General features: G+C 56.8%; 1 protein-coding gene across 1 annotated transcript in view; it reads right to left on the bottom strand.

The window, feature by feature from the left end:
• The window catches only part of DLL3 (delta like canonical Notch ligand 3), a 258,686-nt gene that overhangs the window by 190,344 nt on the left and 53,796 nt on the right, over positions 1 to 14,546 (bottom strand). The window contains exons 5-7 of the mRNA XM_048833333.2: positions 13,342 to 13,703; positions 7,583 to 7,799; positions 205 to 871 (exon numbers count right to left, since the gene is read on the bottom strand). Of these exons, the coding sequence (XP_048689290.2) occupies positions 205 to 871; positions 7,583 to 7,799; positions 13,342 to 13,703 (1,246 nt within the window). The remainder of the gene's footprint in view (positions 1 to 204; positions 872 to 7,582; positions 7,800 to 13,341; positions 13,704 to 14,546) is intronic.

Here is a 14,546-nt window from a genome sequence, read left to right as displayed (position 1 = left end):
GTTTCAGACATCACGCCTTGACTTGCCAACAACCGCACCGCACCCCCTGATTTGCACCGATTCGCCGACGCCTGCCCCGCACCAATCCGGAGTCGCCGCGCCGATTCCAGCGAACGCAGAACCCGCAAGCGCCAACCGGGGGAAGGGGAGCTGGGCCCAGACCCGCCAGGAGATGCAAGGGAAAGGAGCTCCCAGGACACTTACTTCTCCGGCTTCTTCTTGCAGGCGGCGTCCCCGCTGAGATCCAGCAGCTTCCGCTTGCAGTTGAACTTGTCCCGGAGGCCGTCACTGCCAAACTTGGGCTCTTTGTTGGGCACCTTGAACCGCCCGGGTGCAACGAGGAACCCTTCCCTCTCCTTCAGGTTGTTGATGGTGTCCAGGTCATTCCGCACGGTGCCCTTCACCACCTTGCGGCCCTGCCTCATCTGCCGCAGCACCGCCAGGGCTGCGCACGCCCCCAGGGCCAGGGTCACCAGCCCCAGGGCGAAGGAGACGGCCAGGGCCATCGGGAAGGGGTCGTCGACCGCCAGCCGCCGGCTGCTGGCCGGGGTGGGGCTCTGCACCTTGAACTCGCAGCTGGGGCCCATGTAGCCGGCGGAGCACTCGCAGACGTGGCCGGAGAAGTGGGTGTAGCAGGTGCCGCTGTTGAGGCAGGGGCTGGAGCTGCAGGCGTCCACACGCACGCTGCAGTCCTTGCCGCCGTAGCCCAGGGTGCAGGAGCAGGTGTAGCTGTTGGCCCCGTCCAGGCAGGTGCCGCCGTTGACGCAGGGGTTGCAGGCGCAGTCGTCAATGTTGCGCTCGCAGCGGGTGCCGGCGAAGCCCGGCCGGCACTTGCAGAGCACCCGGCGGCCCACGTCCAGGCAGAGGCCACCTAGGAGGAAGCGACGGAGCGAGTCAGGGGGGTGCCCGGCCCCGGCTGAGCCTGGGATAGATTTGGCGGGCACGGGCACAGGCATGGGGCCAAAGGCAGGGGACAGGACTATGGATGCCCCAGGGTCAGACTCTTCTAGCTCCAATCCGGGATCAGGGCCCCCACCCACCCAGGGCACCTCCCACCCAGACCATTCCCCGCCCCGGCAGGGACCCGGGCACTGTGGGCACCTCGGACTCTCCTGGGCTCTGCCTTCGGCCTCCCGAGGCCTGAAATGAATCAGTCTCACTAGAGCTATTGGGGTCAACTCCGGGGGTCCAAAGGGCCCGTGCTCCACGGGAGGCCAGACTAGGTGAACTCGCTCTCCCGTCTAGGGTCTGGGCCTGGTACACAGACATTAGACCCAGATCTCAGGCGAGCTGCTTTCCCCGATCAGAGGGAGGGAACAGAAAGAACTGTTAGCGACTCACCCAAGTCCCGCAGGTGCCGGGGCTGGGAATAGAACCCAGGAGTCCTGAGTTCCAGTCCACTGCCTGAGCCGAAATTTCCCCCACAAAATGTATGAGCTTCCCCCCCCTTCCCCTGCCCCCCCACAGCCTGCCCCATCTGCCCTCTCTGGTGGGGAGCTCTGGCTCAGGAGTCGTGTTGCCCACAAGGGAGCCCAGTTCATGCCAAGTGGATTCCCATGTCCTGCGCACTGAGCACACTGCCAAACGGCTGCCCCATCTGAGCCAGCTGGAGGGGAAGGATCCCACTTCACCCACCAACACCCCTCCAGCCAACCAGCCCGCCGCTTCCCTGGCTTTGAGGGGAGGGTTTGCTCCTTCCCAAAGGAGTGGGAAGCTGCAGTGTAAGGACCCAGGAAGTGCTGTCCCGCCCCGTTCCTTCCTGTAACCGAGGGCAGATGCTGCACAGAAAGGTCTAACCCCTGCCCCGATTCACCCCACTGCCACCTAATTAGGCCGTAACATCCCACTGGGAGAAGAGGAATCTTCGCCTCTCCCTTGGCAGTCCACCCCTGGGAAAGTGACCTGATTGCACCCTAAAGCACAAAAACCTTCAGAGTCATCCGCCACCAAACATGCCCCTGCCTCTTGCTGAACTGTCCAGGCCGGAGCCTCGGCTGATGTAAACCGGCACAGCTCCACCGAGCAATGCCGATTTACACCAAGAGGGGATCTGGCCCCATTGTCTCCAATGGAGCGACACTGTTTCGTACCACCTGCGGATCTGGCCCCAGCATCCTGCAGCAATGAGTATCACTGGTTAACGAGGCACCACGATGTAATACAAGCACTTCTATTTTTAAAGGACTGGCGTGGAGTGCTGCCTTGGGTAGAATACAGCCAGACAAACCCCCCCCAGGGACTTGCAGGCAACACCCAGACAGTGCCAGGATCCGCAAGCCACAGCCAGACAACCCCCTGGGATCCGCAGGTCACAGCCGGACGGCACCCCCAGGAGCAACGAGAAAAATTTCTCCTGGCATTGGCTCCCCCAGCCACACAAGTGACAGGGAGCTGGAGACACAAAGGTAATTGTTACTGTGATCCCAGCTCACCGCAGGGCAGGATGTGATTAAGGGCAAACACTGTGTTTTGTTCCATGTCTGTAAAGCGCCTGGCACAATGGGGTCCTGGGACACCTAGCCATTACCGTAATACACCCAACAGCAGCAAAAATATACAGCACCTGGCACAATGGAGCCCTGGGCTATGACCGGGAGGGGGTGGCCCTAGACATTCCAGTAATATACCTAATAGCAATCAAAATGTACAGTGCTTAGCACAATAGGGGCCAGGGTCATGACTGGGGCTCCTCGGTGCTACTGCAAGGCTAATTATAATGTTAAATGGTCGTGTGGCCTAGGGACTCTAGAGACTTGTGTTCTGGTTCCAGCTCTGCTTGCTGGGTGACAGGCAAATCAGTTCCTTTTGCAATTGCTCTGTGCCTCAGTTTCCCCACCTGTAAAATGAGGATAATGATACCAACCTTCTTTATAAAGTGCTTTGAGATCAGCTGACGGAAAGAGCTAAGGGGAATGATTATTAGTAGAGCCTGATACGGTGCCTGATCCTGCTTTGGGCTATAAATCCAGCGCATTTCACACTGGGTCCTTATTGGCACTGGTGTAACTGCTTGGGTCCCAGATCAGTCCCTTCTGAGCCCCCAGAGCAACCTTTCTGGTTTTGCTACTTCTCATTCCTGGTTGCTGGATTAGCCGGATTCTAGTCCAGCTCCTGAATCAGCGTCTCATCACCACCACCACCAAAGGAAGGGTTAGCTCTGTTCCCAGCACTGGAGCAAATGCTGCTCCTGGTTACCCCTGTGCAATGCCTGGGTGTACCTGAGAGCAGAATTTGAAGGCACTGAGCCCTAACACAGGGCTGAATCTGAGCACAGTGCAGGAGGAAAAAGAGAAGAATGGCTGGATGCTGCTCTATTTACAACCCCCACTCCCAGCTCCAGATCCTGGGGCTGGCTGATCCCCAGCAGAAGTTAGAGCAGCTCCAAGGCTGCGGTAACTTACAGTCATTGGCCACGCCCCCCCCCCCCAAGGGAGAATCCCCAGCCAGCTGTGCTTCTCCCCAGCCATGCCCCTTATGCCAGGGGATAGAATTCTGTCGCAGTGCTTCTCATTCATAGGGCCTCAGATGCCAAGGCCAAAAGGGCCCATTGTGATCATCTTGCTCCCCTGTGTAGCACAGGCCATAGGACGTCACTGAATTAATTCCTGTTTGAACTCGAGCCCGTCTTTTAAAACAAAAATCCAGCCTTGATTCAAAAATTGCCAGCAAGGAAGACCCCGCCATCTCCCTCAGCAAGTTGTTCCCATGGTTAATCACTCTCACAGTTAAAAATTGACACTTCATTTCCAGCCTGAATTGGTCTAGCTTCAGCTTCCAACCACTGGATCATGTTTGACCTTCCTCTGCCAGACTGAAGAGCCCAGGATCAAATTCTTATTCGCCATGTGGTTACGGCTAGGCTGGGGTCAAGTCACCTTCTCTTTGTTAAGCTAAAGAGATTGAGTTCTTTAAGTCTCTCACTAGAAGGCTTCCCAATCCCTTGATCATTCTTGGCAAAGAGTCCTGTGGCACCTGACACATGTCATGCATCTGATGAAGTGGGTGTTTACCCACGAAAGCTTCTGCTCCAATACGTCTGTTAATCTATAAGGTGCCACAGGACTCTTTGCCGCTTTTACAGATCCAGACTAACATGGCTACCCCTCTGATACCTGATCATTCTCATGGCTTTTCTCTGACCCATTTGCCATTTACCACCATCCTTCTGTGCCACACCTCCGGAGAGATCCTGGACTGAGTAAACAAGCGAGGGCACAATTTGGCTTGCTGGATCCTTACCTTCCCAGTCACACCAGAGTCAGGAAGAGCCCAGAGTGGCTCTCAGCTCCCGGGGAGGGGGGGTCTCTTTCACGTATAGCTTGTTTGCCCCTTGGGACTCTCCTCCGTATGTATAAGCAGCTTCCCGTCTAAGCATTTGCCACATTAGACTTCAGGGCCTTTTTGACGAGCTTCCTCGCCCTCTTTGAGATCCCCCTTTCGGAAGGTTAGTGCTAACTTTTGGAATGATTCTTGCCGACTGGGGCTGTTCAACTTCAACCTACCAGCAGAATTCCAGCACCAGCTACAGGCTGCATTGTGCCGGGCGCTGCCCAGACAGAGAGACAGCCCCTTCCCCAAAGGGCTGACGATCGAATACACCAATCAAGACTGGATTTTTCTTTTCCCCTAGAAGATCTGCTCTAGTTCAAACCAGAAATCTGATGAGGTTCAACAAGAACAAGCGCAGAGTCCTGCACTTAGGACGGAAGAATCCCATGCCCCGCTACAGACTAGGGACCGAATGGCTAGGCAGCAGTTCTGCAGAAAAGGACCTGGGCATTACAGTGGACGAGAAGCTGGATATGAGTCAGCAGTGTGCCCTTGTTGCCAAGAAGGCCAACGGCATTTTGGGCTGCATTAGTAGGAGCATTGCCAGCCGATCGAGGGAAGTGATTATTCCCCTCTGTTTGGCACCGCTGAAGCCACATCTGGAGTATTGCATTCAGTTTGGGCCCCCCCGCTACAGAAAGGATGTGGACAAACTGGAGAGAGTCCAGCGGAGGGCAACGTAAAGCAACAGGGGCCTGGAACACATGACTTATGAGGAGAGGCTGAGGGAAATGGGCTTGTTTAGTCTGCAGAAGAGAAGAGTGAGGGGGGATTTGATAGCAGCCTTCAACTACCTGAAGGGGGGTCCAAAGAGGATGGAGCTCGACTGTTCTCAGCGGTGGCAGAGGACAGAACAAGGAGCCATGGTCTCAAGTTGCAGTGGGGGAGGTCTAGGTTAGATATTAGGGAAAACTATTTCACTGAGGGACGGGGGTGAAGCACTGGAATGGGTTCCCTAGGGAGGCGGTGGAATCTCCATTCTTAGAGGTTTTTAAGCCCTGGCTTGACAAAGCCCTGGCGGGGATGATTTAGTTGGGGTTGGTCCTGCTTTGAGCAGGGGGATGGATGAGGTAACCTCCTGAGGTCTCTTCCAATCCTGATCTTCTATGATTCTAAGAACTAATTCAGGGCAGTCCTAGGGCCTGGGTTATATAGGAGGTCAGTGAAAGATGATCACAATGGTGCCTTCCGGCCTTGGAGTCTCTGAAGTGTGGGTGGGGAAACTGAGGCACAGAGTGAGGACAGGCACTTGCCCAAGGACACGCAGCAAGGCAACAGCAGAAGTGGGACTAGAACCTAGGTCTCCAGAGGCCCAGTCCAGTGCTCTGTCCACTAGACCACATTACCTACTGAGCGACTCCTCTCCAACGTGCGGCATAGGACTGCTGCTTCTATGATGGGAGCACTTAGGAGCCCCAGCCAAGGAGGGTCCCTATTGTGCCAAGGGCTGTAAATTTTTATGGCTATTAGGCGTATTACGGTAGCACCTAGGAGCCTGTCATGGCCCATTGTGTTGGGTGCTGTACGTTTCTATTGCAATTACACGTATTACAGTAGCAGCTGGGAGCTTCAGTCATGGACCAGGACTCAATGCTGCCAGGTATAGAACATTTTTATTGCTATTAGGTGTATTATGGTAGCTCCTAGGCATCCCAGTCATTGACCAGGACCCAATTGTGCCAGGTGCTGTACATTTTTATTGTGATTTAAGTGTATTACGGGAGCTGCTAGGAGACTCAGTCCTTGGACACGGTGCATTTTTTTGTTGCTATTAGGTGTATTAGAGTAGTGTTGAGGCAGGCCCACCCCCCAGCCCTGGACCAGGCCCCAGTTGTGTCAGGTGCTGTACAGACACGCAAAATACAGTCCTCTCTCCAGAGAGCTCTTAATGTAGGTGTCAGGAAAGACATCAGGTGGGCGGGAAGGAGGGGGTGGACCAGGAGAAACTGGTTGTAATTTTCCATCAAACAGATCTTTCAATTTATCAAGGTGTGAGATATTCTGGGGGGGTGGGGCTTCAGAGCTCCCTCCAAAGAAAAAGGGGAGATAACAAATGAAACACCCCCCAAAACGGTCCTTTTTGGGGGCTTCTTTTCTGAATTCTTGGCAGAAAGTATTTCCCTCCCTTTTCCAGGGACACTCTCAGGAAAACCCCAGCCACCTTGGTGCACCGCACTCCACCTTTCCAGACTACTGCATCCCTTTTAGGAGTCTGCCTGGTTTTGCGCACCCCCAAATTACACCTCACTTAAAAACGACTTGCTTGCAAAAATCAGACATCAAATTACCAAAAAGTGTCCCAGCCCACGGCTTCTGAGCGACTGCTGGCTCTCTCATGTGGTCGGAATGAAACTGCCGTTTGTACTGACATCACCAGCGCTTTTTACGTGGCCTGTTGTAAAACTGGGCCAATCTCTAGATGAGTTGACGTACCCCGGAAGACCACTGCAGACCCCCAGGTGTACCCTGGGGGAGATCCACTGAACTCTGCCCACTGAGGGAGGATGGCCCTTGCTCTGGGTGTGCCTGAGAGATGGCTAACCCCCACCCCCATCCCAATCCTTTGGGGTGCCAAGAAACTGCTGCCCTAAACCTTGCCCCAGTCTCCTTAATTGCGAGCAGCCACATGGGAAGCTATTTCAGAACAGTGCTAACATTTCAAATCCAAAGCCTGGCTTGTCCCAGAATAGTTCTCTATGTAGAGAAGGCCATGCCCTAAGAGTTTACAATCTAAATAGACAATGGAAGGATTATTACCCTGTTTTGCAGATGGGGAAACTGAGGCACAGTCTAAGTGACATTCTCAGCGTCACACAGGAGATCAATGGCAAAGCAGGGAATTGAACCCCGATCCCCACCATGCCTCTGCTTTGGGCAGAGGCATATTCTAGTGTCTTGGGGATCTGCATACAGGGGATCTATTCCCCTCCATTCAGGGATTTGGGAAACATCAGGGGATGGCGTAGAGATTCCAGCCCACTTCCCATTCAGAGCAGGGCTGCCGGGGAAGCCATGCTGCAGCGAAGCCTTGGGCCCTGGCTAAGTGGGGTGAGACCCCACCCTGGGCCCTGGCTAAGTGGGGTGAGACCCACCCAATGGCTTTCTGTCACCGCCAGCCCAGAAGCTCAGGAGAAGAGAGCAGGACAGCGCAGCAAACACAGGTTCCCCCCCAGTCATGCCCAGGCCTGCGTGCAGCCTTCACCCGCCCCGCCCCCCCCCCCCACCCCAGAGAAGAAAGCAGCGTGGCCCTTACTGTTCAGACAGGGGTTATTGGTGCACCGGTCGATCTTCTTCTCACAGTTGGAGCCGTGGTAGCCCAGAGGGCAGTGGCAGGTGTAGCCGCCTGTGGGCTTCTCGGCGCAGGTGCCTCCGTTGAAGCAGGGCCCGTCGGCACAGGTCATGGCGCTGATCTCGCAGTTCTTCCCGTAGAAGCCCTGGGGGCAGGTGCACTTGTAGTCATTCTCCAGATCCTGGGGGCAGGGGGAGGGAGAGAGAAAGAAGCGGCAGGTTACAGATTTAAATCTGTAACCAGCGGGGGAGGCCGGGGGGGGACGGGGACGAGGACCAAATGGATCCAGAGAGCTCATGCGGACAGGTGCTATGAACATTACACCGCTGAAGATCCCGGCTCCTCGGCAGGAGAAGGAAGCTGGCCTTCTGGGGGAGACGCAGTGCTGGGGCTCGGGGCTTGTCGACGCTACGGGGGCTGTCCTGGAAGAGCTTCGGAGCAGCCACAGCTGAAAGCGACAGGAAGGGGATAGGAAAACCACCTCCCCGAGCGGCCGTCGCTAGCCTGACGGAAGCATTCTTCCAGCGCAGGGGGGTGAGGTGGGCAGAGCGGTGGATTTCACACGCCCCTGAGCACCGTCATGACATCAACCTAATTTCTACGTCTTCGGGTGGTCACCGCGCTATTCCCAGCTTGGCTGCAGACCCCCTGGGCAACTCCTTGAGGCCCACGTCCTCAGAGGTACGCAGACTCCTAACCCTCATAGGAATTAGGCACCTCAGTACCTGTGAGGACCTGAGTCTTAAAGCTCTGTGAATGCACCAAAAATTGTCCTGCTCCAAGTACTTCGCTTGGCAGCAATTTGGGGCAGTGGCTGGCTTCTTGCTCTGCCTTTATACAGCCCCCGGCACAGTGAGGGCTCGGTACGTGACTGGGGCTCCTAGGGGCTACCGTAATACACCTAATAGCAATACATAAGTACAGCACCTGACACAGTGGGGTCCTGCTCCATGCCTGGGGTACCTAGGCGCTACCATAATACACCTAATAGCAATAAAATGTACAGTGCCTGGCATAATGGGGTGAGGCTTTTGGTCCATGACTGAGGCTCTTAGGTGCTATCATAATACACCTAATAGATAACTTAGTCTTGTTAAAGCTGTACAACCCCCAGAGCAGATGCAGTTATAGTGGGATAAAGGTGCTCGCACCCAAACAGGAAGGGAATCAGCTACACTGGTATAAGGCACATTTATCCCACTATAAATACTCCACACTATGGGTTGATGCAGAATAACTACATCAGGTTAAAAAAACAAAACCACACCCCTAACTGGCATTGTCCACACCGGGACAAAATCTGTGTGTAGATCTAGCCTCAGTCCTCAGTGGCTAGCGTTGATGCAGGAGGCTAAACCAGATCAATAACCCCTCTGTGCCTCAGTTTCCCTTCTGTAAAATCAGGAGAATAATTCTAACTCTCTCTGTCCTGTCTATTTCAACTGTGCTCTTCAGGACAGGGATTGGCTCTCACTCTGTCTGGGCAGCACCTGGCGCGACGGGGCCCCGATCTCGGTCACTCCGTGTCTGGGCAGTGCCCAGCGCAACAGGGCCCTCATCTTGATTGCGGCTTCTAATTCCCCCATAATACACCTAATAGTAAATGTGCAGCAGTGGCCAGAAAAAGCAAAAGGTTAAAGTGATGAGGGGAATGAGATGGGAAACAGCAGAAAATATTTGTGTGTGTATTATATAAGGACATTCTGGCTTGGGATAACTGTGTTCCATTCAGGTCACACCATGGAACACAGCAATGACACACAGAGGGTTTTCAGAGATAGGCAGGGAGACCATTAGAGGTCTATATTACTTAATATTATTATTAATTAAGTAATATTAAATTAATATTAAATTAAATATTAAATAATATAAAATTATTATTATATTACTTAATATTTATTAGGTGTGTTACGGTAATCCTCATTCCACGCTCCTGGCCACAGTCTTTTTGGAGGGGTGTTTCCTAGTTGCAGCGACACCCCCGGACCCAGTCCTGGCCCAGAGCCCATTGTGCCACGTGCTGTACAATAGTATTGCTATTAGGTGTCCTATGGGAGCATCTGTCGTTGCTCAGGACCCCATTGTGATGGGCACTGCACGGACCCAAGAACAAGAGAGATTGAGAAGGCTGACGGGGCGGGGGGTGGTGTAGTTTAGAATGGAGACTTACTCAGAGAGAGGATGGAGATGGTAGATTGGGGGCTGCTCTTCACCCTGGCTCCTAACACAAGAGCTGCAAGGCAGCATGTTTAAAGCTGATGACTAGATCATTACACAAAGCACCACTGGCCTGCGGAACTCACTGCCTCATGATTATTGTCACCACTGAAGCCAAGAGCTGGGCAGGATTCAGACTCAAGGGTTGGATATTGGTGCAGAAAATGGGCCTATCCAGAATGATGTGACAGAAGTGTTTTGGAAAGGAGCTAAACCCGCACGCTCCAGTCTCTACCTAACCCAGATCAGGAAGCAACCTCCCCTCTGGGCAGGTTATCCCATCATTGCCCAGTAGGGGGTGTGTCTTGCACCTTCGTCTGATACAGCTGGGACTGGCTGCTGTTCAAGATGGGATATCGGGGTAGATGGGGATCCAGTCTGATCCGGTCCGGCAGTTCCTATGGGCCTAATAATCGAGCCTCCAGCCTCTGTCTGGTGAGGCTGCCTCTGAGAGGCTCAGAGAGGCAGCCATGATCTCAGACAACACGTGGGGTTGGAGAAACTGGGCACAGCAGGAAGCTGGGCTGGTAGTTCAATAGGGGGAACGCTCCCCTCGTGGTCAGTGCTGACCCCAATGCCCCAGCGCAGTGCTAGGGGACGCTGTGATGCAGGGAACATGGGTCAGTAGGGGGCAATCTCCAAGACAGGGCCTCAGAATTGAGGCCCTAATGATAGGTGCTTGCTAGGAGACTTCCCTGGCACACACCCCTCCACCCTTGGGTCTGCACTACCAGGCGTACCACCTGCCAGTGGGCAGAGGGCCCAGGGGTGCACATAGGTTCTAGGGGTGCCCTAGGCCTGGTATTTACAGACTAGATTACCAAAGAGAGTCCCGTGAGGTCTCGAACTGAAGCCCGCATCCGTCACACAGCCCGTGATCAGCTTTGTGAAATGTACGTGGGGATACTATGTAAGGAGATCCGTATATCAATTGGAAATCCTGGTCTCGAAGCCTTGTCATTACAGGTAGGAGACCCAGAAACTGGCTCCACCAGACAGGAGATAGAGACCTCTCTCTTGGGCTGAACTTGGGGTATCTTACAACGAGGGTGTATTTGCTCATGAAGAGCTTGCAGGGACTTCAGGAGAAAATTAACAGGAAGAGATGAACAGCGCGGGGGGGAGAGGGGGCTGTTTTACAGGTGAAACAACATCGGGGGAGACAAGCTGCCCCCAGGCTTGATCTCACAAAAGGAGGGGCTCAGCCATCCTGGTTGAAAAACATGGGGAGAAGGACTTTGGGGGGAGCAGGACTTATTAGACAAGAGGGCATCTTGTATCAAGGGCAGGCTCTAGTATACGAGTTCAGACTTGATTTTATAGGTAACCCTGGGATCCACGCGTAGATTCCCTTGGTTTCCTCTGTTTCGGCTCACGGCCGTTCGAATCTCTGTTTGACGGACGGATCCTGGCTTTCTCTACCGACAAAGCGAATTGCTGGGCGTTAAGCGGTGCTGTGGGAGTGTGGACCCAGTAAGCCGGCGTGTTCTTCTGGGAGCAGCGGCTCTGGGAATTCTGCGAGCACAGGGGGGCGCAGAACAAGGAGCAATGGTCTCAAGTTGCAGTGGGGGAGGTCTAGGTTGGATATTCGGAAACACTATTTCACTAGGAGGGTGGGGAAGCCCTGGAATGGGTTCCCTAGGGAGGTGGGGGAATCTCTTTCTTTAGAGGTTTTTACGGCCCGGCTTGACAAAGCCCTGGCGGGGATGATTTAGTTGGGGTTGGTCCTGCTTTGAGCAGGGGGTTGGACTCGATGACCTCCTGAGGTCCCTTCCAACCCTGAGATGCTATGATGCTATGCTAGGACGCTCGGGGGGCACAGGGGGTTGGTGCGTGTCTGGCTCTAGTTTGCACGAGGGACAGCGGACCCCGTGCAGGTGTAGGAGTTGCGGGACTGCCTCCCCGGCAGGCACTGACTCGGTATTTTTAGTTCCCCGCCGTGGATCAGCACCGGGAGAGGGGAAGGAAAGGGAATCCCTGACTCTGCCCCTGCCCAGCACCTGCCTTCACTCTGCAGGCGTGAGAGCCTTCTGCTGTGCAGCTGGGCCAGCTGCCACCTTGACCCCCCCCCTCCACCCTGTTTCAGATCTCAGGCTGTGGTGGCCAGGGTCCAGACTGGAACTCGCCCTTGTCCCCCGCTCCCCCAGGCCAGCGCTCTGATCACTGGGCCACCCTGCCTCTGTGTTAACTCTGCACCCACTGGAGACAGCTGCATTGGGGGGGGGGGCAGTTATGGGAAGGCCCTGCTCCTCTGGGGGCACAGACGGCCTACAGGACAGCTGAGGCATTTTGCAGGGCACGAGGGGGGCATTTTCACAGCCGCCAACCCCTCCCCAGCCCACCCTCCCGGCCCCGGATCTTTCCGGAGGGGTGTTTCCTAGATGCAGTGATACCCCCTCACCCAGCTCCCTGCACATGGAAAGGAGACATCGATGGCTTCGCCCACCACCACAGCATCCAGGCTGCACGGACCCCGGGGCTGGGGGAAGGAGCACTGACCCCCACTGGGGGGGATCTAGCCCCCTAGACGGATGTGGCCGCTGCCTCCCATATTGCAGGGGCGGGGGGTTAAGGCTCATCATCTCCACCACCCCTCCCAGCAGCCAGCGCCCAGGCCCTCTGCTGTGCACAGCCATGGACACCCCCTCCCCCCCGCCGCTGCTGGTAATGGGTGGGGGAGATAAGGGGGAGGCTGATGTTGCAACTGCTGCCGATCTAGTGGTGGAGGGGCAAGTTGGGGGTACATTGGGGTGGGGGAGGTGATAATGGGGGGGTGCAGAGGCGCTGGTTGTGGGGGTGATACTGACATTGTGGCTGCCTCCATTCTAGCGGGGGGGGGGTTAACGGAGGGTGCAGTGGGGGGATGCCGTGGGGCAAGGGAGGGGAGATAACCATGTCACAGCCACCTCATTCTTGAAGGGGTTGGGGGCCCTGTGGAGTCTAGGGGGGGTTACAGTAGGGTGGGGTGGGGTAGGGTAGGGGTCCCGGGGGGTTACGGTGGGGTGCAGAGGCTACAGAGCGATGAGGGTGGGGTGCCATGGAGCAGGGCGGGGGGATACGGACGTCACAGCTTCCTCTGCTCTTGCAGGGCTTGGGGGAAGGGGGTTGCTATGGGGTTGGGGTTCCTGTGGGGTGGGGCTGCAGTGGGGTGGGGGGATAGTGATGTTGGGGCTGCCGCCGCTCTTGCAGGGGTTGGGGGGGTCGCGATGGGGTTGGGGGTGCTGTGGGGCAAGGGGCATCGCAGTGGGGTGCAAGGGCGGGGGGATACTGACGTCACAGCTGCCGCTGCTCTTGCAGGGGTTGGGGGGGTCGCGATGGGGTGGGGGGTGCTGCAGGGCAGGGGTGGGGGGTCGCGATGGGTGGGGGGTGCTGCGGGGCGGGGCTGGGGGTCGCAGTGGGGTTCAGGGGGATACTGACGTCACAGCTGCCGCCGCTCTTGCAGGGGTTTGGGGGGGTCACGATGGGGTGGGGGTCGCAGTGGGGCGCAAGGGCGGGGGGATACTGACGTCACAGCTGCCGCCGCTCTTGCAGGGGTTGCTGTCGCACTCGTTGGTCTCGATCTCGCAGCCGGCGCCCGTGAAGCCGGCCCGGCAGCTGCAGGTGTAGCTGCCCTGGCCCGTGTTGGTGCAGGTGGCCCCGTTCCGGCAGGGCCGGTGATTGGTGCAGTAGTTCAGGTCCTGGTTGCAGAAGAGGCCGCCCCAGCCCTCCCGGCAGTTGCACTGCCAGGGCTGGCTGCAGGTGCCGTGCAGGCAGCCCGGGTAGCGGACGCACTCGTCGCACAGGCCCCCCTGCCAGCCGATCCGGCATTTGCACTCCCCGGGCCGCTCGCAGTAGCCGTGCCCCTCGCTGCAGCCCGCCAGGCAGACGGCTGGAGAGTTGAACAGAGGGGAGAGAGGGAAGGGTCAGGTGGGGGCGGGGGGGAGAGAGGGAGGGATGTGGGGGGGGCGGAAGGGAGGGATGTGGGGGGGGAAGAGGGGAACAAGGTTTGCTGTACAGATTTAATGTCTTTAACCACAGGTGGCACCTGCCCCCAATCCCACCTGCCCCAAAAGGCCCCACGGTGCTGGATCTTTTCGCGCGGGGGGGGGGGTGGTTCCTGTCTCCATCCCCCTCCCCTGACCCTGGGACAAAAGGAGGGGGCTGGGAAGAGGAGGCAGCCCTGACCCAGTCCCTGATTCAGCCTCCCCCCTTTCCCCGTAGAGCTGGGTGTGGGGGCAGCTAAGTGGGGAGGGGGCTCGGGGGTAGGGCAGCTTAGCAGGGGGGGTTGGCCATTTCCTTGAGGCAGGTGGGGGGGTGCCTTTCGAGGATGACCCCCATGCTCGACAGGGCTGATCGGGGCAGGGCGGGGGCAGCTAAGCCGGGGGGCAGGCACTCGTGGCGAGCGACCTCAGTTCCCAGTGGGGCACGGCGGAGGCGGGGGTTTTGGTCACTTATGGCGGGTGATCTCCATGCCTGAAAGGGCCGGCGAGGGGTGGGGGTAGCGAGGTGCGGGTGGAACAAGGTGTAACTGGAGGGGGAGCGAGGTGTATTTGGGGGGGGCGTGAGGAGAACAAGGTGCGTTGGGGGCCTTGAGGCTAGCGCGGCATGTCGGGGGATGAGGCGCATGAGGGGGGCGAGGCACATCGGGGGAGCGAGGTGTGTGAGGGGGACATGGCACGTGGGGGGGTGCGAGGGGGCAGCGAGGTGTGTGAAGGAGGCATGAGGGAGGCGA

The sequence above is a fragment of the Caretta caretta genome, chromosome 23, assembly GCF_965140235.1.
Source record: "Caretta caretta isolate rCarCar2 chromosome 23, rCarCar1.hap1, whole genome shotgun sequence".
NCBI lineage: Eukaryota > Metazoa > Chordata > Testudines > Cheloniidae > Caretta > Caretta caretta.
The sequence above is the reverse complement of the archived record's forward strand: the minus strand, read 5'-3'. Positions and strand labels throughout refer to the sequence as shown.